The sequence below is a fragment of the Gymnodraco acuticeps genome, unplaced genomic scaffold (genome assembly GCF_902827175.1).
Source record: "Gymnodraco acuticeps unplaced genomic scaffold, fGymAcu1.1, whole genome shotgun sequence".
Lineage (NCBI taxonomy): Eukaryota > Metazoa > Chordata > Actinopteri > Perciformes > Bathydraconidae > Gymnodraco > Gymnodraco acuticeps.
The window spans coordinates 6,142-30,000 of NW_022991913.1; the positions used below are offsets into that span (position 1 = coordinate 6,142).

At 41.1% G+C, this 23,859-nt stretch overlaps 1 protein-coding gene across 1 annotated transcript; it reads left to right on the forward strand.

Moving 5' to 3' along the window:
* Positions 1–30: 30 nt before the first annotated feature.
* LOC117535618 (E3 ubiquitin-protein ligase RNF220-like) lies at positions 31–23,242 on the forward strand (the record flags this gene model as incomplete). The annotated part of the gene is made up of 8 exons (XM_034200143.1): positions 31–79; positions 3,478–3,573; positions 6,329–6,371; positions 9,005–9,051; positions 12,378–12,501; positions 22,300–22,492; positions 22,591–22,646; positions 23,007–23,242. Coding segments are annotated over 8 exons (724 nt in total), but the record flags the coding sequence as incomplete, so codon positions are not given.
* Between the last annotated feature and the right edge of the window lie 617 nt (positions 23,243–23,859).

Genomic DNA, 23,859 nt, shown 5'->3' on the forward strand with positions numbered 1-23,859 from the left:
TCCTATGTTTGTCTTTGTTCTCGCCTGCAGTAAGAACCATTCACCCAAGGATGGAGCAGCCACTCCAGGAACCCCAAAGGTGAGAATCTCTAATTATTCCTGTCTAAATCATGTTTGAAATACTGGCCTTTTACCACCTGCTGGAATCAGAAATGCCTTAAATGCAAATAGAGAGAGGGGCATTTTGATATATAGTTCTATACTGTAAGAACTGTTTCGTCGATGCCCCTGTTCCTCTCCGCTGCACTAAGGAGAAATCAGCTGTACTGGCCTCTGCCTTATACCCTACACACATTCTAACACACACACACACACAGAGAAGTACCAGTCTCCCGTGGTCCAGCAGGCAGCAGAGCCAAGAGGCACTGTACTGTGATTGTTCCAATTAGAGAGGAAGAGATGCAGACAGACAGAAAAGGGGGAAAAGGATTTATGATTCCATCAACTCCACATTCCCTATAGTGTCAGCATCCACTGATCGCCCTGGTTTTATAGGAACAAAAGACCTATCTGTGTCTGTAACATAATGTCTAAATAGTAGATTTGATTCAAAACCTGAAAACTGAAACTCACATTTCAGAGGATCTAGACTTCCTAACTGCCAGGTCTGAAAACCTATGACATAGAAACTTCCTCTGGAGGTAACTTTGGGATGTTAGAGTATAACACACTACAATTGTCTTTAAAAAGGGCTTTTAATGTTGTACATATTTTAAAAACCTGCTATTGCGTATAAATCAAACTGACTTTAGCAAAAGCCAGCTCATAAGGTATCTTGTTAACATAGATCACATGATATGGTGACTTTATAAAACAGTGAATTAACTCCACAAAGTTTCAATCTAACCTCTGAAAGCACACTCCATGTTTGTTTTCATTCTGACTGATGACCATGTAAAAGTCAGATGGCCTCCCGCGGATTAAAAAAACATCCTACGTGCACATGAATGCAACAAAGGAGCTCCAAAATGATTCAAGAGACCCATTTTCATTCCCACACACCTTTGGGTGCTGACCCCAGGCTTACAGCAGCCCTCACACTCTGTGGGTGGGCTTGTACTTGAGAGAGGCAGACGGAGCAGGGGTGAGCTCAGACCCCCCTCCCCGGCCGTGACCGTGCATCTCCCCGCTGTGGTTTAGTATTCAGCAGCAGGCTGGAGAGGAGAGGGCCAGTCTGAAGCACAGGGGTCTGCTAGGGCCGTATGCACCCCCCGCCCCCCATTAGATCGGAGATTAACCCAAACGCGACTACTTATTATTTATTCTACGCTAAGGTGATTGGGTCAGACTAAAACATGTGATATCTGTAGGGACACACATGTTGGATACTACATCATCTCATACGCATGTGAACAGATTAAGATCTCTTTAAGGCCTCTTTGTATGCCTTTATTATTAACACACGAAACAACATGATTATTTTTTCCAAAACACAGTCATTTCAGTCAAATAAGGAGTTACAACTTCAAAATGTGTGTTAATTGCCTGGATTTAGATTGAAATGAAGCCTATCTTCTTTACATGTTGATGTTATTGATTGGTTTAAGAGACCCTCATTTCATTGGAAGATCTTCATTTCTAATGGCTGTGCAGACACCGTTAAATGTCATATTCTAATGATTAAACTTAAACATATTCCCATGTGGCACCCAGGTAAATGATTCCTGACCTTCTTAAACCTGGCTAAAAGAGAAAGCCCACACACACACACACACACACACACACACACACACACACACACACACTCTCACACACTTACAGAGGCATAAAAGCATCATGCATAATGTCCAATTTACTGTGGCAGCACTGGAGGTTGGTCATTTCTCACATATTATTATTAGATTACTGCTGTCGAGCACTTAAGCCTCTGCTCTGCCCCTTTCCGCTTGATTAATAGGAGACGACTGTAAATACAAATATTTCATAGCTGCCTTGTAAAAAACAGCAGAAGCAAGTCACATAAAAACATAAGCACACACACACACACACACACACACACACACACACACACACACACACACACACACACACACACACACACACACACACACACACACACACACACACACACACACACAGCTATAGCTCTACCTCTACCCTTGTTCTCTTTCTTTCCCATCATTATATACTTTGTCTTTTTCACTTGAGGAATTCCCTGGATTGTCTTTGTCACAGAGTGGGTTAAAAGAGGATATTATGTGATATGTGTGTGTCTATAAGAGTGTGTGTGTGCAAAGTGTTGTGGGACAGATTTATGGACAGGCAGTGTCCTGTAATGTCAGACAGTTACGCTCCTCCTTTTCAGATGTTTACCCTTCCTCCTCCTCTTCTCCCCTTCTAGCTCTATTTCCAATCCCTCGTTGTTCCCTAACTCCTCTTAACGTCCCATAAACATTAGCTCTAATCAGTGGAAGGGACTTTATGGACAAAGTCAGGCAGGTTACAGTCATCATCAATGACATGGAGCTCTCAGCAGCTGAGGCAATAACACCATTTGAAATCTCTAAGGGTAAAGATTTCCAGATGTTGTTTCTGTGTAGGACTATAATACAGAAATAATATTATATATATTTATATATTTTTGGTATTTAATAATTTGATACACAAGGTCAAAATATCATTTACATTCATTGGGGCACCTAGTTAGGATGCCACCTGGGTTCCAGGCACGTCCAGCTGGGAAGAGACCAAGGGGTAGACCTAGGACCAGGTGGAGGGATTATATCTCTTCGCTGGCCTGGGAGCGCCTTGGGATCCCCCAGTCAGAGCTGGTTGATGTCGCCAGGGAAAAGGAAAGTTTGGGGCTCTCTGCTGGAACTGCTACCCCCGCGACCCGACCACGGATAAGCGGGAGAAGATGGATGGATGGATGGATTCATTGGGGTGCAGTTGTTCCCAAAATGTTATGGTCTTCAGAGTAAAGCTGGGAAACAATTGAACCGTTAGAAAAGCCTGATCAATTCAGAAAATGACTTTTTTTTTTTTTTAAATAAAATAAAAATGATATACGATATTAAGATACCCAGAATGTAAAAATACATATACTTTCATATCCCGATGTCAATAATGTAACATATTGCCCAGCTTTCTTTAAATGTAGCACTTACACGTCAACAGACCTTTTAACTGTTACACCTTTTTAGCATCCGGCACATTTTCTTTTAGCGATATATCTATTATTTAGATGTTGCGTTTGTTGTTTTTGGAACATAGGCACATTTTAAATCATTCAAAACTAAAGATCATATTGTCAAGCTGAGGTGTAGGAGGTTGTATTACAACAGTAAAATTGTATCTGTTTTCTTTGATCTATATGTATTTTTTGAAACAGCCTTACTCTTGTCCATGCTTATTGATTATTCCCGTGCTACACCTGTCAAGCGAGGACAGGTTGTGCTGTGCTCCTAGGTGATAATATAACAGGGTCATCTGCATATAGAAGACATTTTATTTCTCCCTTTCTCTCTCTTTCTTCAGTCAATGCTGTTGTCGGTGCACATCAAGCGTGAGGGAGAGTCTCCAGTGGTCTCGCCCATGTCCTCTGAAGACGCCCACCACTCCGACAGATACCAGGTCATGCTCACTGTCTACGTTTACACTAATCTTTACTGTCTGTACCAATATCCAACCATAGTGTGGTCACAAGGGCACTAAGTCAATCATACTCACCACACACTCTGGAATTGTTAGATTATTTTCCAACATTTCATACAATCCACTAATATGGGAAGTTAGCGCATTTTACAATTTGCATTTATTTAAATGTGTCAAATGTCATTTTTTCTTGGGCACTTTTTGGACAAAGATAAAGCTACTTCTAGTCATAATGTTTAGAAAAAGGTATGCCAAGAGAGTGTGAATTAGGGAGAAAAATATGATACGCAGTACACAAGTCTGCTGCATTGTATTGCTCAATACGGGGTTCTAATACTTGCTGTCCAATGTTCTAAAATGAGATGATATATTCTGTTTCTCTCACACAAAATGTCACAAATCTGGTTAATCCGTTCATCCTCAACAATTATTTAACTATTTAGCAAACCCTGAGACTTCCTGTATTTTATATCAAAGTGAATTCCATCAGACAGATGTATTACAGTGTAGCAGCAGAGGATCATGGTAGGTTTTCCCATGCCTTATCAGCAGTTAGGTTGACCAACAGGCCAATCCCTTTAAATCTCACATGTCTCGAGAGCCACCATGACTGCTTTTATCTCTTAAATTCATCAAAGTTTGTTCGGGGAATTCTTCTGGCGATGATGTATCTCCGGGTTAAGTGGGTTTCCCCCCTTACACCATAAAATACGAACTATTAAGTCCACACAGACGTTACATCCATACGATCAGGATGACACAGCTCATAAAGACCTTATAGCGATAAAGTAGATTTTCTCATTAAGTGAAACTGCTGAAATCACCTTATATTATACAAATGATTAAGTCAATGGTGACTCTTTTTACCACCCTGAAAATGAAGCATAATGGCAGACTTTGCCACCTTCTCTCTGCCTGTCAGTGCTTTTTCTCTCTTCCATTCTTCTAAAAACCTGACCTATCAGCAGCTGTTCAGTGAGTGTATCATAATGATACGGTAGTAGTGGCGGCCACGCGAGGCAAGTGGGCCAATAACTCAAGAGGCAGCAGGGAGGGGAGGATAGGGGAGAGAGGGAAGGAGTGTGGAGATGGATGGAGGGCTAGAACAGAAGAAGGCCTGACTGCTGTCTGCTCACTGTTCCCGTGTCAAAGAGAGGGCATCTATAACTGCGAGTGGGATGCTTTAGTCAGCATAAAGCCAAAGACGTTCGTACAGGCCTCTGTCTTTGAATCCCAGTAGACCCGAGGTGCACATTCCGCAAGACAAAAGTGGAGATCTGACCTCACTTAATGTATTTCCCAATGCGATAAGACCATTATTGGTAATGATACAGGGAATTTCACCCCAGGCATCCTGAACTACCCGAGACCCCAAATATTCCACATTAATTTAAATAAGTGTAGACTGAAATTTCATTCCAAAGCGGCCAGTTTTGAGTTCCTTTTACACACCTTATTCCCTAATGTATACTTCTACCGTACAAGTTTTCACTGCAATGTTATTTGCAGATTTAAATTAAATTATTAAAACTACATGTGATTAAAAAATACAATGCATTATAAACGATTAATTTAGTTGTTCTCAACCTGTTTTGGCTTTTCACTTATTGCGAAAAAATGCTGTCTTGTTGATAATTTGACATTTGATGATTCAACATTGGATATAATATTAAACAATATAAAAAATAAGATATGAGAAAAAGTTTATATAATTGAAACAATATTTTTTATAATTTTACTGTTCTTGTTTTTATTATTTATTTATGTGGTTCAATGTACTACATTCTTATTATTATATTATTTCTTCTCTCTCCTTCTCCTTTCTCATACCTGCATATTCCTCACAGTTATTAATATATAAATTAATTAAATGTGGTGGAGTAAAAAATACAATACTGGCTTCCAAGAAAAAGTCTATCTCCCACAACATGGAAATAATCAAGTTTAGTACATTACATTACATTTAGCTGACGCTTTTATCCAAAGCGACTTACAATAAGTGCATTCGACCAAAGATACAAACTTGAAGAAGACAGAATCATATAAGTACATCAGGTTTCATAGAGCTAAAACATTTCAAGTGCTACTCAACTAGCTTTAGTAGTAGCCTACAAGAACCTCAAAATGTTAATAAGTTAAAGTCAACCACTGCCAAGCTAATATCTTAAAGTAAAATGTTGTATTCCTTATTTTTTATATTTAATAAACAGTCCTACAGGAGTATAACAGATGTGCAGGCTATGTAAAACTCTTAACCCCAATAATAAAAAGAGCATTTAAAGAAACTCGTTGCTTCCCCCTAGCGGTTGATATCTGGAACAACATGTGACGTTTCCTCACTTCCGTCCCCAGAGCGTCACGTGATCAAAACAAGCCAACATGGCGTCGGACATGAGCAGAATTTGCCGACTCGAAGCGCCACTTTCAATCCTTTTCCATCCGTATTAAATTGTAGAAACTGGCGTTAGTTTGCAGCGATGAACACTATCTGGAAACACACTTTGGTCGTTTGCAGCAGTGAGTTTTGGCGGCAATAGAATGAGCTGAGGGTGAAGCCTCAGAGTCATGGAGGATGTGGAGATCACTAGACATGTAGGTTTGTTTACAGTGCCCCAGTCTCAGCATCCAAAGCAATCCCATTCTGAAAAGTTATTATCATACTTGTAAACATGTTATGTTGTTTATTTATTATCTAATGTATATTTCCTCCCTCTTCTTTCCTCTCTGCCTGCAGACGTTTTTACGAGTTCGAGCAAACAGGCAAACAAGATTGAATGGTATGTACACACAGCGTCTTGATTCACTTATCTTCTTAATGTGGCTTAATAATATACTGTACATGGCTCCATTTAATTTTAAGGTCGTTTTCATGATTTACTTTACTTATAAAATAAATACAAATAATTATTTAATTTAAAATATTGCATTTTATCCATTTATTATATTTAGCATGAATGCTAAATATAATAAATGGATAACACTTGAATTCAAGTTCCAGGAGATGATTGCAAAACAAGTTAAAAAACGAATGATACAATGTAATAATGATTAACACAAATGACATAATATGCCCAGTTTCAAGGTGAGACAAAAAAAAGGTCTCTTATACAATGAGTCTTTATAATGGTATTTTTTACCTAAGTAGGCATTTCTGAACTGTGTGTGCTTTTGATTTATTGGAACACAAGTTACTTATGTGTATTTTCTGTGGTGTTGATGATGTTTATCTATCAATACTCATTAATGAAGTCACATGACAGACAACTGTGGCTCCAGTTTTTACTTTTTCATGAATGATTACTCATTCATGTTAACACAAATAATAATAACTTAATTGATACAGCGTCACAAAGTGCTTTACATGTCGATCAGGCAGCAACAGAGCATGCGGTCAAAGTTCCCCAAACCCACACACAGGCCGTTTCTCAATCTCGAGGATGCTGGCTTGGTAGTCACGTACTTCCAAGTCACTTCCTTCAGAAACGAAGCAAGTATACTTCCAAGCCACGGCTTCGGAAAACGAAGAAGAATGGAACAGGCTAACAAGTGTGCCACTCTCTCTAACGGTTTCAACATAAACTGTACCGAAAATAAATACCTCACGATGTCTATCTAATTATGAACTTGCTTTACTTTCATGGAACACATTGTTGGTGATAACAAATGTAACAAAGTAACATATTTACCAACACATGTTCTACGCCACCACATACTTACATTTAAATGTGTGCTGCGTCGGCTCAGCCATTCTCCGCAAGGGTTTTTGAAATTGGTCCGTGCGCAAAGCATTGTGGGGATTTTATGGACGCGAAGTCTACCCATGTGCAGCCTCGAAATTTCCCCCAAACCAAGGACGCGGCCTCTGTGGAATTCCAAGTATGCTGGAGATTGGAACGGTGCTGCTGCGCCACTTGATGACGTAGCATCCTTGAAATATTGGCTTGGAATCCAGTATCCTCGAGATTGAGAAACGGCCACAGTTTTTCAACAAAAGCAGCAGTAATACAAAAAAAGGAAGTCAAAACAAGTGGAACATGGATGTCGGGCAAAACAGAGTGGTGTCATCATCATTAGTTAAAGGCTTGTTAACTAATGAGTTTTAAGAAGTGATTACAACGATGTCAAATGTCAGCTGACTTTCTTTTTCGTGCTACTGAATAAAACCTGCCAACTTGTGTCAGTCACCCATGTCCACTTTGTCAACCCAAAAAGCATTAATATCCCATCAGATCTTTATTTTAAGAACTGTGCTGGTTTTAGTCTCAGGGCACACGCAGATAACTCAGCCTTTTGCACTTGACGCCCATGACAAGAAACTTAGTTTAAACTTCGCCCTCCATTACTTTCTTTCCGCCCTCATGTGGAACCAGGAATCATTCTCATGTGGGGTATAGCGGCTGAAGGGGGGCAGAGATCCCTGCCGGACCTAATTAGCGGCTCCTTCCCTTCTCTATTTAACCACGCTCCCCTCGATTAGCGTCAGGAGAGGAGGAGGAGGCCGTTTCTGTCCTGAACCCTTCAGCCTCGCTCCCTCCATCCTCTGTATTTCCTTATGTCCCTTTTGGCCCCCTCTGCTTTCCCACCCAGCTAAAAATTAATGTCCCTGCGCGCCATTTGCAGTTAAGAAAAAACGACAGAGACTCGGGGCGCAATGACGGCTGTTCTGCTCTGTTAAATTTCTAATTAAATGTGTGTGTGGTGGGGGGAAGCTGTGACAGGAGGGCAGGGGAGGAACCAAGAGGAGAGGGAGGGTGTGGATGTAGAGAGGAGGAAGGGGGATTGAGACTGTCACGTCTTGTCATTTCTTTCTTAACACATTTCAGAAGGGGCCAAGTTTAGCTCCGCCTCCTCTCAGCCTTATGGACTTAAAGCATTGAGAATGAAGGGCAGCTATATTACAATGCATATCCAATCCAGGAACATCCATCCAACACAAATATCCCTCAGGGTTTTTTATTGTAGGTGTTTCTTACAAAGTCTGAAAAATGCTTCATTTGAACAATTCAAGTTAGAAATGTATGTGAATTTGAAGAAAAATCCTTTGAGAAATGATTGAAGTTTCAACATATTCTGTTTTTTCATCTACACATCACTCGTATAAATACAAAAGTACTTCATAGCTAGATAAGTCCAATGAGGTCCAATTAAAATAAGCAAGCATGAAATGCACTAACCGAATCATAACATACATTTATCGTTGTTGAATAACTGGTAAAAAAGAAATATGTTTTGAAATAATTTTGAGTGTAAATGTATACTCATATTAACAATCCAGATTAGATAATAAAGGCTTGAAAGTCTGGAACTTTTTGGTACCTTGAAAGTGCTTGAATTGTACTAACCCTTCACGTGATTATAAACATTGACATTAAAATCTGTATCGGTCTCTCCCTTGTCTGTCCATTTCCAGCACGTATAGGAAAGATGAAGAGGAGGAAGCCTGAGGAGGGCGGCCAGGTATGTCCGCTGTGCAGCGCCCCCTTGGCTGGGAGCGAGGAAGATATGAGTAGACATGTGGAACAATGCCTGATCCAGGTAGTGCACTCTTGGCCCTGAAACCAGTGGGACAGCTTGTCAACCCTTCTCTTCCTGTAGATGCTGTCCAATCACTTCTGTAGATTAGTGTAAATGCCAACCAATATCTCCTACCTTCCTTTACGTGGTGGTTCTGCATTCTCATCATATGGGATTAACTGAAAGACTTGACCATTGACAAATCTAGAGGTGCAGTGATTGTGCATAACTTTTTCAGTCCGACGTCAATTCTATACTGGTGCTGTTATTGCGTAAAAGTTGCACTGCAATGCCATTTTGGAATACATTTCGGGTAAATGTACTCCAAAGTAGGGCTGCACGGTATTGAAAAAAACTGACACCGCGATTTTTTTTTCCCCCCTGCGGTATATATTGTGTTTTTTTTAACCTGTTAAACCCCAAAGTCCCGGCGGGTACTTTACTTTTTTTTTCACGACAGTGTCTCAGGGGATCGTAATATTTAAGAACCTATTAATGTGTTATACCAGATTAACGGAAATAATCTCAGCTAACTGATGATACAAACCATTTTTACCAAAACAAAAACACAAGTCTCATAAGAAGCATCTAAATGACCCCTGAGCGAAAAATGCTAACGCACTTTGGCACAGAACTCAAGATAAAAGTACCCTTATTATTACTTATCGTAGCTGCACTTACAAGATATCCGATTTAAAGCTGAGGTTCCACAGATTATTTAGGTATATAGTATCATCACTGAGTGATCTGAACTCGGACAGGGGAAGCAAACACAGACATCACAACACGTACCTTTACGTAGCTTCTAGGGGAGATGTCTCACCGTAGCTGTCAATCTGATCAAAAGACGTGTTCAATGGCATTAAAACGAGAAAGAAAAAACGCGGCTGAATCGGTTAATCCATAGGTTTTTTTCTATAGGCCAAAATAGTTCCAGATGGCAGATGTTGCTTTTCTTCTTGGAAGTAAATCTTCATTCTCACCGGTATTGTCCTCCTGTGCCTCACTCATTTTTTACCAGTGTTTTTTGATGGTCTGCAAACTAGCGGGGCGGGGCCTGCTGTGATCTGATCAAGAATGATTGTGATTGGTGGTTTGCTGTGCATGCAGGGGAAGTTCTACACACACCAGCACATGAACAAATAAGGAGTGAGAGTGACGCGTAGCCAAAACCGGAAGCTGCATACCACCAAGGTGGCTACCATTAGCAGCTAACTTTTGTGCTCTGATTTTTACATAAAAATGGAATTATGGATTATAAACAATTGCTTCAAAGCCACAGATACATTATCAACCTATGGATCAACCGATTCAGCCGTGTTTTTTCTTTCTCGTTGTAATGCCATTGAACACGTCTTTTGATCAGATTGACAGCTACGGTGAGAAGATCTCCCGTAAAAGCTCCGTAAAAGGTACGTGTTGTGATGTCTGTGTTTGCTTCCCCTGTTGCGAGATCGGATCGCTGTGATACTATACTTAAATAATCTGTGGAGTCTCAGCTTTAATCGGATATATTGTATGTGCAGTTTCGATAAGTAATAAGGGTATCTTTATTTTGAATTCTGTGCTAAAGTGCGTTAGCATTTTTTTTTTTTTTAAATGAATAAAACCGCACGTCCCTGCGGTGTGAATACCGCGCATGCGCATACCGCGGTTATCGCCATGACACGGTATATCGTTCAGCCCTACTCCAAAGCAGTATTTTTTACTGTAGGTTAAATAGTTTTCACATTAGAAACAGATCTAGGAGTGCAATTTGCTGTGGCAAACTTAAAGCGAGTGCACAGCAATGCATTATCAACTGCCATTAAGAAATGTTCTACACATAACTCCCAAAAAGATAATTCCAAAGAGTGCGATCAACTGGAATAGTGGTCATTTTAGCGAGAGCAATACCTGCGTCATTAAATATATGTTACCACCATTATTACAATGAATGTGGATTGGTGGCTTCTATTCAATTAGTGAATTACATGCTGAAGTTTAAATATGCTGAAGTTAAAATATGAACCTGTCTTAAATGCTGATGTAGCAAAGCAGACACAACAACATTTAAGCTAAAGGCTTTGGTTTATCCCATATGACAAGTTTGCATCTTATCCATTGGCATGCGTCTCCTGAATGATCAGTTACCTCTTTCATATCTGTAGATGAGGACCAATTTGGCCTATGCTTGCTGAAGATGAAGCCCACGCAGGGAGACTTTAAAAGTCTTCTCTCTTGTATGTAGATGTCACCCCAACGACAGCCTATAATATCCAACTTGGTCTCCAGTAGGGCTGCTCAATTAATCTTATTTTAATCGCGATTACGGCTTGCAACTATTACGAAAACAACGTAATCGAAATAAAACGATTTTTTTTTTTAAATAATTATTAATTTTGGTTTTTCAGTTGAATTATACTTAAAGTTCAGGGTAATCAACTGTTAAAAACATACTGTTCACATTTTTTCCTCCAATAAATGGATTTTTTCAAAGTCAATGAATAATCGCATTTAATAATCGCAATTACAATTATTGACCCAAATAATCGAGATTATGATTTTTGCCATAATCGAGCAGCCCTAGTCTCCAGTCATTCGTTCCTGTAGATGCTCAGCAGTTCTGTTCTTTCCTAGAATACACGAAAAAGACAACAAATCGTTACCACTAACCTCTAATCCACTTGTTTCTCACCCCACTGCCTTCTCTCTGTTCCACTAGCTGTAGAATCACTAATAACTCTTTTGCACTCTAGGCGTTAAAGTGCTGTACCATGCCATGTGAGCGGTTTGTTATTCTTAGTACTGAAACTAGTGACATGTTTCAGTCCAAAACAGCAGGTTAAATTGGCCACAAAACAGCCTTCTTTTGGCTAAACAGAGCATTTATTTGAATCTGTTCCAAGATGGAAAGGCCTTTAATTTGAAAGCAGAGAAAGCTTACGTCCTGTTGAAAACATATTGAGTATAGGAACAAAAAGGTATAACATGTCACAGAAGATTCCTCCCAGCAGAAGAAGGAAGTAGTAGGAGCTTTCACTGAATAAGTTGCTAGGTTCAAGTAGTTTTTATGAAAACATGTTATTTAGATAAACAAAATGTATTCTTGTTTTATTGACAACGGACGATAGTAGTGCTCATCACAGCTGCTCATGGTATAGTACAGATAACGCGTCCTATGGAGATCTGGCCTTTCTTACACCTCACCACTATTTTTCAAGAACAAAGTGCCACCAAATGTGTGAAATGTTTGCTTTCATTAACATGTGTCCGTTTGTTTGTGTCAGCGTGAGGGTACGCTAGGTGACGATGACTCTGCAGATGGAGAAAATGGGCGGGGCTTTGAGGAGTACGAGTGGGCGGGGCAGAAGAGGATCAGAGCCACAGCCTTGCTGGAAGGAGGCTTCAGAGGTACACTCACACACACACTTCACATATTCCAACACACCGACTTCCTTCAAACATCATAACACCATTAGCTCATGTAGGATATGCATGCTAGCTTTTCTAATTCATAGCTTTTAAACCTTTTTAGTAATATTTGACATTCTGGGAACACTGCATTTAAATGCTTTTACGATTTTTGCGATTTGTAAACTTTTTCACACCTTTTGAAGTCCTTTCTACGCATTTACATTTTAAAATGTTCCACATATTTCAGCCATCATTGGTGTAATTACCTTTCAGTTCAAACCTCCCCTTCTTACACGTTAGCCAGCAATTCAGTGTTGAGTCTGTTGTCAGCTGTGTTGAATGGGACCAGGGAGCCACAATGGTGCCAGCAGTGTTCTGAGGGGAATTCCAGGTTCGCCCCGCGGGAGTGGGGGTCCTGCCAAGCCCAGCTGAGCTGAGTGGGTGGGTGGGTGTCCAGAAATGCAATTATGGCGCTGTATGGGAGGGCTGGTCACTGGGGAGCACGGCTGCTCTGTGACACAACACACACACTGATAGCTCTCTGTCACATTTCTGCTCCTCACATTTTTCAAACTTGTGATTTTATGTTTAGCCAAACTCATTTCACTTAATGTTCTTATGCTTAACTTGTTTGAGCAAGTAGTACAACAATGATTTAATGAAATACATGATACTGTATATTAGGGCTGAACGATATATCGTGTCATGGCGATAACCGCGATATGCGCATGCGCGATATTCACACCGCAGGGACGTGCGGTTTTATTCATTTTTTTTAAAAATGCTAACGCACTTTAGCACAGAATTCAAAATAAAGATACCCTTATTACTTATTGAAACTGCACATACAATATATCCGATTAAAGCTGAGATTCCACAGATTATTTAAGTATGGTATCTAAGCGATCCGATCTCGCAACAGGGGAAGCAAACACAGACTCACCGTAGCTGTCAATCTGATCAAAAGACGTGTTCAATGGCATTAAAATGAGAAAAAACGCGGCTGAATCGGTTGATCCATAGGTTAATAATGTATCTGTGGCTTTGAAGCAATTGTTTATAATCCATAATTCCATTTTTATGTAAAAATCGGAGCACAAAAAGTTAGCTGCTAATGGTAGCCACCAGAGTGTATGCAGCTTCCGGTTTTGGCTACGCGTCACTCTCACTCCTTATTTGGTAATGTGTGTGTGAGACTGCCGCATAGCCAAGACCGGAAGCAGCAGCCACTCTGGTGGCTACCATTAGCAGCTAACTTTTGCTCTGCGATTTTTACATAAAAATGGAATTATGGATTATAAATGAAATTATTATATGTATACAGAGACGTTAAAAACCTATGGATTAACCGATTCAGCCGCGTTTTTTCTCGTTTTAAAGCCATTGAACACGTCTTTTGATCAGATTGACAGCTACGGTGAGACGATCTCCCCTAGAAGCTCCGTAAAGGTACGTGTTGTGATGTCTGTGTTTGCTTCCCCTGTCGCGAGTTCAGATCACTCAGTGATGATACTAATACCTATATAATCTGTGGAACCTCAGCTTTAATCGGATATCTTGTATGTGCAGCTACGATAAGTAATAAGGGTACTTTTATCTTGAGTTCTGTGCCAAAGTCCGTTAGCATTTTTCGCTCAGGGGTCATTTAGATGCTTCTTATGAGACTTGTGTTTTGTTTTGGTAAAAATGGTTTGTATCGTCAGTTAGCTGAGATTATTCCCGTTAATCTGATATAACACATTAATAGGTTCTTAAATATTAAGATCCCCTGAGACAGTGTCGTGAAAAAAAAAGTAAAGTACCCGCCGGGACCTTGGGGCTTAACAGGTTAAAAAAACGCAATATATATCGCAGGGGAACAAAAAACCGCAATGTCAGTTTTTTTCAATATCGTGCAGCCCTACTGTATATACTTGATTCACCCAAAGACCAGAATGGAGAAACATATTTCTTTACTCATATTAAAAGTAGGGATGTCCCGATCACCTTTTTTTGCTCCCGATCCGATTCCGATCATTTGATTTTGACAATCTGCCGATACCGATTTTTTCTGATCTTTATGCAATGCATTAAGAGAAAAAAAAGCATTCAAGTTGTCGCTTAAGGTTATTTTCTTTATTTAAATGACAGTACCCAACTATCCATTCTATCTAACATGGATATAGCTTCTTTTTTTCACAGCAGCATTGGATCAGTTCAGTTGTGCAGCATTGGATCAAAACAAAATAAAGCTTATCAGTGGTCCACCACAAAATAACCATGTAAACAAATTGAGTGCAAATAGTGCAGTAACAAAACAAAAATAACTCTACTGGAAAGAGGTAGCTTGACTAGCTTCACACATTCACATTCAGTCACAAATAATAAAATAAAATAAAAATGTGGCTTAGTGCAATATTCTAGCCTTAGGACTAACTAGTCTAGTATTAATGCAATGAACAACAGCAGCTTAACATAACATGAATAAACATTATTTATATAAAGTATTATATTTCCATCTTACACACACACAATAACACAATTCAATAGTAATCAGCAGCGAACCACTTATTTTTTTTATTCTACAGTATTGTTGTTTTATAGTTATTTGTTAATGTAACCCAATTTGTGTTCTTTGAAATTGAAAAGGATATTGCATTGTGTTGGTTACTTTCGTTGCAGTTGTATATGTCTTAAGTGTAATTTGTCTTGGCTTCCTATTTATGGACATGCTTTTATTTTGAAGGAGAGGTAGTGCGGTTGACAGGAAGTTGTTGTTGCTTTGGAAACAACGTGACGGAGATTAACGGAGAAAAGTAATATCTACATATAAAGACGGAGAAAGTAAACGATAACGTTTATCAGTGATTCCCACAGAAATGAAATATACTTTGGGGGAACGACTCGGGGTGGTGTGGGGGGGCTTGCGTGAATAAAAATCTCCTCAGAAATCTCTCAAAAATGTAGGAGCGGGGCTAGTCCTGGTGGGCTACCCAGGCTGAGTGACAAGGTGGCATCCAGGAAACTGAAATTTGCAGGTCACTGCCATCGACACCAGGAACTTCCAGCTGGCAAGTTAGTATTCTGGGAGCCAACACACGGGCACCGACCAAGAGGGCGCCCCACGCCAACATACGTGGAGGTGCTGAGGAAGGATGTGGGGGTGGAAAGCTCCACAGAGCTGGCCGGGTGTATGGAGGACCGTGAGGATTGGCGAACCCGTTGGCAAACTCGTCTAAGGACGACCTAGTAGTAGTAGTCCTTGATTGGCTCAAGTTCACACCTTTTTAGGGGCGGGGCTAGTGATGTTGTCCCGGGGATGCTTAGGAGTTGTTAAAGGAGATAATCCCACTGACGTCATCATTTGATTCCAAAAGTGGGTCTGGACTCGCGCCCATAGAGGCTGTTTACCAATATAATGGCTCCCCCCAAAGTATAATTTATGGGTGGCTCCCCCCAAAGTATAATTTATGGTTTTTTAAGTTTTTTTTACTCACTGAGCACTCATTGCCACCAATGCAAATGCAAATGAGTGCTCACTGAGTAAAAAAATTAAAAAAACACACAAATTATACTTTGGGGGGAGCCATTATACTTTGGGGGCCCCCCAAAGTATTAACATGCTGTGGGAATCACTGCGTTTATGGTTAAGTGTTAGCACCCCCCGAAGAGGCACAAGCTCTTACGTTGATATTGGAGATTTCAATAAATTCAATTTGAGAAAAAAAACGGGGAATAAAAAGAAAAAACAAACAATCGTATTAGATTGGTCGTGTTGAACGTAGCTCTGTTCTTTCCACCACTCGGAACCTCCTTCTTGCAAACATTGCATCTGGCTGTTACACTGCCTTCGCTTTCAATTTTATAATACTTCCAAACTCCTGACATTTGCTCTGTCCCGACTCCTGAGTCACCAGCTGAACGTAGCCTCTCGTTAGCTTACTGCTACTATTAGACACTGCGCCCACTCTGTTGCCAGATTTGAGAGAAATAAGCAACCAGGTCTGAAAATAAGCCCAAAAGAAGCAACACATACATGATGTTGTGTAATTTTAAACCAAAACTAAGGCCTCAGGATGACTTTAAGACGTGAACATGGTCATTTTTGTTTTGTAACATTAAATAAAATAATTTTTTTAAGGATTCCCGATCCCCGATCTTTTTCTCCCGATTCCGATCTTTTAAAAATCATGTGATCGGCTCCGATCCCCGATCACGTGATCAGATCGGGACATCTCTAATTAAAAGTGCTGCAGCCTATGCTTTATAATGAACTGGTTAATGTCTTTATAGTTTTTAGATGTATTGTTTGGAAAGTCTGTAGAATATAACAGTGATAAGTTCCTGTTGGGAACGCAAAATGGAGCTACAAATAATTTCATTATAGATAGATATATATACTTACTATTTCTTTATTTCATCACTTTGTCTATAATATGTTAAAAACCCAAAAGATAAATGTATCTACTTTGACTTTTGGGTTAGATGATTTATTCCGCACTGTGCCCCCCATTGTGGCCTCACGTGTGTTTATCTGTAATATGTGGATACAAAAACAACATTGGAGGCAAACCCTCAAGATGTGCACAGATGGAGGTAAAGAGCCGTTGTCATCTCTGAGAGGCTCCTTCAAACCCTCTGCCTCGGCTTTCATCTGTCCCCTTCCAGCTCTGCCTGTTCGATCCGTTGTTAAACACACACATGCTGAGCCTCACCTGCAAGCCAGAGAGAGAGAGCCGAGGAGACAAGACAGATCAATGTTGAAATCTCAACTGTAGCGCTCCAAAGAACAGCTCGCGGGGTGGGAGGTGGCCATCCATCTCCCCGGCGCTCCGTCTCTCTTTCACGTCGTTAAAGCGAGCAGACACAGGACCCTTCTGCCGCTCTCTAATAGGGGGCCTTGTGATGTGACACATTTAACTGAGGTGGCCTGGGGAGAACCACTTCAAACACTCACACACTCTGCTCAGGGCTCAGAAGGTGGATTTTGTCTTGAAAGCTCCTCAGTGGTTCTAACACTCGCCGCTGAATCGGGCAGGCTCTGGAGGGCCGGCGTGGGCCAGACGCACACAGAGATGTTGCAGGGGGTCTCCTCAGCTGGTGGCATGAAGAGAGGGCCTATCCCTCTGTGAAGTGCCACCATCCTTCCCTCCCTTTGAGAGCGCCAGGAAGAAAGGCAGAGGGAACGGGGCCCTTTCAAGGGGAGGAGGGAGGGAGGGAGGAAAATCGAACAAGATCCGTTTATGATTGAACTCTGTGTGAGGGAAGACTTCCCTGTGTCTCGCACCGGCTTAGCCAGGTTGAAAGGAGCCTCAGCTCAGACAGAGAGCCTTCTTCATCTGTCTAGTGGACTGTCTGTCGGTCCAAGTGTCCGTTTTATGAGCCGGAAAGCAACTAGATTTAGCTTCTTAACCTTGCGGGATACATTATAAAAATGTGGCCCAAGTTTTCATCATAATGTCATGCACTTTGGATTGTGCCATTTGAATTGTTTTGATATTAGCGCCGATAAGAGAGCCCAGTTTTTGTACAGATTCCAAAACGTAAACATGTTCAGACTTTAAGGGTGCAAAGCCCTTATTTTCATATCAAATCAATTATTCTCATTATTTGTCTTCAATCAAGCAGCACAAAAAAGTGATCCTTAATAAAATAGTTTAAACTCCAATAAATGTAGATTACAATGAGGAAATATTTAAAGAATAGTTTAACAAGGCTAAAAAGACATTCTGAGAGATCTGCAAATAGACACTTTTGTTCTTTCACAATGGAATCATTTTGAAAGCACGATGCCAGGGAATACTTTCAAATTCAGTACAAAGTTTTTCAGAGCCCAATGGGGGTGCTCAAAGTGTTCTATTGTCCAATAGCACTTCAAGTTCCTGATATCCAGCAAACAACTGCAATACTTTAATGATATTTCACCAAGTAATCAATTATGAACATTTTGGCTGGAATGACAGCCAAAACTAAAAATACATTTGAATACAACATATTTTTAGTTTTTTTCCTATTCATATTTGGTTCTCTAGTGCTTTCCATTGGCATTACCAGGCATTGAACAGAGTGGTTGATCTGTGAGTTTATCCGCAGACAGGGAGGCAGACAGATCCAGAGGTCTGATATCAGCCCGTCCTGAGAGACGGAGGAGGAGAAGAAGAGGGGGATTACTGCAGGATGAGATGGCCCAGAGGGATTGAGAGAGAGGAGAAAATCTGCGCTTTGTAAATGGACTTCAAAGATGGCCGTCTTTGTGTCTGTCTCCCTTTCCCCATCTCTCTCTCTCTGACCTGTAAATGGCAGAAAGATAGTGTGATGACCTTTGACTCTCCTCCTCTCTGCTTCTTAGAGGGTCCAGATAATTGCTATGGTAACGGAATGTCTGCGAGGTCGGTGGATTGGTTGATCCGGGCTGTCAGTCAGCCTGATGAGTCTTTGATCCCGCCTGCCTCCTCAGATCTTGACTTGTAGCAGCGCTGAGGTGACACCTATGTAGATTGAGTGTGTTCGCTGTCGCAAACATGTAAATCAGAGGATAAAACATGTAGTTAGCATGTTAAGAGTCACCGGTATTCAGGAGATGGTTATGATAATGAGGCAGACCAGGATGGCCCTGTAGGAGTCGGGAAGTGTGTGTATTGATCACGCCTGTCAAGCGGAAAAAGAGAGGAAACTGGTACAAGGGGGGGGGGGAGAGAACAATTGATACAGGAGTAGAGAGAAAAATCAACGTGGTAAAAGAGAACAGTCAAAAACACAAGGAAGGGAACATTAGTAGAAAGGGGATACGTCGGATAAATGCGAAAGTATAAAGGTAAGAAAGGAGTGATGACGTAAAAAGGAGGGGAAATAAGGTGAGGAATAAATAAGAAGAGGTGGAGGGGTAAAAAGGAAAGTGGGGGGTGGGATGTGGGTGCATAATGTGAGTGAAAGGCAGTTAGAGTGGGGCTGACCTTTCCTTGGCCAGATTAGATTGGCCTGCCAAGACTGCTTAGAGGGACAGATAGAAGCACCGACACACACACACACACACACACACACACACACACACACACACACACACACACACCACACACACACACACAGCGGGCCACACATATGCTCACATTTAAAACACCTAAGACATGTACAGTTTGTCTATGCTAAAATAGGCCACATATCTGTAAGAAAATAACACATCATATCCATCTTTTAAGGTTTGGGCGATATTTAAAAATAGTCCAACTGGTCAACCTCTGCTATTGAAGATATATTCGTGCAATTCTGTGTGTTGCGGCATCCTGACCTAGGCCACAGTTTCAGTTTAGAAATATGAAATACATACATTCATCAAAGCAGCCTTGGTTATTCTTAGAACAGTTAAAAGACTAACTCACACAACCATTAAATTAACTAAATAAACAGACCCAAAATCACCCCACAAAAATCGACACTCATCGATATACTACTGTAATATACTGTATATTTGCCCGGTTAGTTGAAAAGTCTTTGTCTTGTGCTTTGTTTTATTTATTCTCAACTGTATTTTAGACCCATAACTGATCCTCAGATCAGTCCTGTACAGAACCTGTAAAGTTAATAATCCCTCAGGCTACAGGTTTTTATGGATCCACTTATGTCGGGTTTATGATCAAAGCACAGATTCTGGAGCATCTCTGTGGCTTTGAGGTTGAGGCAACATCTGGAAAAACCTCTACCCACATGCCCAAGTTCCAATTCTTGAAGCCAGTTATTGTGGCTAACTAGCCACAAGATCTATAGTGAAATCAGTTGATCAGATTATGCCCCAACCACTAAAGCATTGGTGGTTTGCAGTAAAGGATATCTGTTTTACTCTCATGTACATCTGCTGGATAAGAAGCCTGCCTTTCAAAGCTTGGTACCTAATCTTTCTGACAAAGGCATTCTGGGTAGACTGGCTTAAGGTTAGATGTAAAAAGACCAGAGAACATTGGTCCTACCTCCATGTGTGAACCTAAGTATGGACCTCATACGTCAACAAAAGGTTGTAGTAGGTGAAAGACAGGTCAGAAATAAAACGCAGTTCCCTGAAACACAGAACTGTACCCTAACCAAACTAATTAGCGATTAGAAAATCTGCCAGTGAAAAAATGAATGTAGTTCAACCAGGTATAATGTGACACGTGCTCTGTTCACCTTCTGCTGTGCCCTGAGTAACTAAAGCCTCAGTAGCCGAGCGGAGCAGAGATTTACACTGCGTGCCCATTGTTACCGTATGATCCCTTCTGCTGCGGAGACCAAATAAAAGTTAAAAGGTCCTTTTTATTTGGTCACTAAAAACCATGGCCCCTGTAGTAAAACAGCTTAGCATTGGTGGCGCGTGTTATCTTGCTGGCTTTACCGTTCGACACTCACATTCATTCTCCTCCAGCCTCATTTTTAAAATGATTTTCTAGAGTAAGACTGAAATGAATTCTGCAGTTAAGGAGGAGGAGCAGGTGTTTAAATCTCCTCCAAGACGAGTCTTAGAGCGGCTGATTTGCACTTTGACAAAGACGCCACAGTGAAACAGTGTAGTGCACTGAGAGGGAGTCAAGTATCGAGACACACATACTGGGACAGGGGGGTTAAATAAGATGGCTGTCAACGGTGTCGAGCTTCAATCTGGTCCCATATACACACACACACACACACACACACACTTGTCACATACACACAGAGCACACTAGTCCAGCTAAGAGCTTGTAGAAATTGGGATAGGTGTAAATAAGATGGCTGTCAGCCTGTCACTGGTACACACACACACACACACACACACAGAAACATTCAGTCACATCTCAAGTGAAACACACACACCTACCCACCTGCAAGTGCTCAAATAGTAACTCACACACACCTTACCTACCTATGCGTGGTAGATAGACACAAGTAAGTGACAGGTAGACTGACTCACACGTGCGTGCACACACACACTCCTTCAAGGGGGTTGGAGAGAAGGGTCCTAAGTGACAGAGGGACAGACAGTCTAAAACAAACACTGAGGAGACGCCTCTTAAGTGACGGACACACACACAGCCAGCTCTGTGGCTAAGTGGAGCTGAAGGGAGCAGTCAGGCAGCGGTGAGGGTTTGTCTGAGCGTTTATCACTGGGTTTATAGAAGTGCCACTCACACACACACACACACACACACTCGCCCTCTCTTTCTCTCAGGGATTGATGGGCGAGGTGTCAGTCTTCATCAGTTCACCCATGTCTGAACGCTGTCTTTCTGACCAAATATTTTCCCATCTACAGACCTGTAATTGGAAAGGGAAAAAGTAAAGTTTTAACTGAGCAAAATGTAAGATCTTAAAGTTTCTCAGGATGAAGTTTTGAAGTTAGTTATGTTGTGTAGTTAAAAAAAGAAGAAATTATAGCCATATTTCAGCTAAGGGATACAATGATACGTAATGATAACAATATGTAATTAAAAATGTATTAAGTATGTACAAATATTTGAAAATAAAACAGTGTTTTGATTTCTAATGCCCCCTTCTGATTTTTCTATACATTGCTATTTTCATGTGCCACAATAACAGTGTTTTTTCACTTTGGGGCTTTTTTGAGCAGCAATTAGCATGTAATTCATTCAATAACTTTTAGAACAAACCTCACTGCATTGCGTTGGAGTACGAGTGATTAGCTGTGGGATTGTACTATTTAAATGTGGGCTCAAAATTCAGCTGATCACCAGTTTTTCAATATATCAAAGCACTTGGGACCAATGTTCTGTCACACTCCCGCACACAATTTCCAAGGTTAGTGATGTGAAATATAAATAATCCTAAAAAATGGTCTTTGAATTACTTTCACAGGAACTGGTTTCGCCACGTGTAGCGTCAAGGAGAGCGCGGCAGACAGCGACGCAGACTTAGACGTGGACGGAGACGACACCTTGGAGTACGGCAAGGCGCAGTACACCGAGGCCGACATCATCCCCTGCTCCGGGGCCGGGGAGGACCAGGGGGAGGCCCGGGAGAGGGAGGCGCTACGGGGGGCCGTGCTCAAGTACGAAACCTTAACAATGAGCTAGCAGAGTTAACTAATGTTGGCTAATGGAATGCACCCTAAAGGTTAATACTAACTGTTGTGTCTCTGTGTTGCAGCGGTGGGATGCCTTCTAACAGAATAACGCCTGAATGCTCCAAATGGGCCAGCGACGGTAAGATTTTCATTTTACAAATGTATTAATAAGAGTTTAGTATTGCAGGACTTCATATAAAGTGTATATAGTTACTCACACGAAAAGATAGATCTTTGTCAAAAGTGCCATAGGTTTTATTAGCAAACAAATCCCCCATTCAATAGGTGTAACATTTACCACAAGTCATGAGCTCAGTTAATCAATTTAAGAGCCAAGATGTTGTCAAATTAAGTCTTGTATTTATAAAGCATATTATTATATATTCGTTTCACTTAATCTACTCATTTTGACAGTTTCTAGGAATGTAGCATTGAGCTGTTGAATGCTAATTGAAGCTTGTTGTCCAGTGTTAACCATGCCTCCTGTTTGTGTTTACAGAGATGCCTTCAACAAGCAACGGAGAAAGCAGCAAGACAGACCCCGGCACTCCTTCATCCTCCTGCTCTTCCTCCTGCGCCCCGCGCACCTGTAAAAACAGCGAGATCGAAAAGTAGGTTACTCGTATGTGCACACACGCTTTGTGATTTAGTTTGAAAGATGAGGCAGAAACGACTGTCACGTTTCCCATCGTCACATCAGACGTCTCAAACACACACTCTGCGATTCTATGACTTTGTGATGAGTTTTCGTACTTGTGGGAGAGTCGACTTGTAGACGGTCATAAATGATGCAATTTGTGTGGTTTCTGTTTTTCCTGGGTGTGAGTGTGTGTGTGTGTGTGGGTGTGTGTGTGTGGTGGTGTGTTGTGTGTGTGTGTGTGTGGTGTGTGTGTGTGTGTGTGTGTGTGTGTGTGTGGTGTGTGTGTGTGTGTGTGTGTGTGGGTGTGTGTGTGTGTGTGTGTGTTGTGTGTGGTGTGTGTGTGTGGTGTGTGTGTGTGTGTGTGTGTGTGTGTTGTGACTAGGAGTGTGTCTCCAGGTATTGATTTTCCTGCAGTTGTGTCCCCTCAGCTGCCTTAGAATCATTAATGGCGACATAGACACAAGCAGATACGGGACATACTCGTGAAGGCAGCAGTGTGAAAAGATGCTAATGTTATCTCACAACAACACCGATTAATAAGATAACATAAGATTGGACCCTGAACATCACACTTGTGGCATTCATAGATTGGAGGCAGACATTAGGGAAAACAAATGACCATAATGACCAGTGTTGGGACTAACGCGTTACAAGTAACGCGTTACTGTAACGCCGTTATTTTTGGCAGTAACTAGTACTCTAATGCATTACT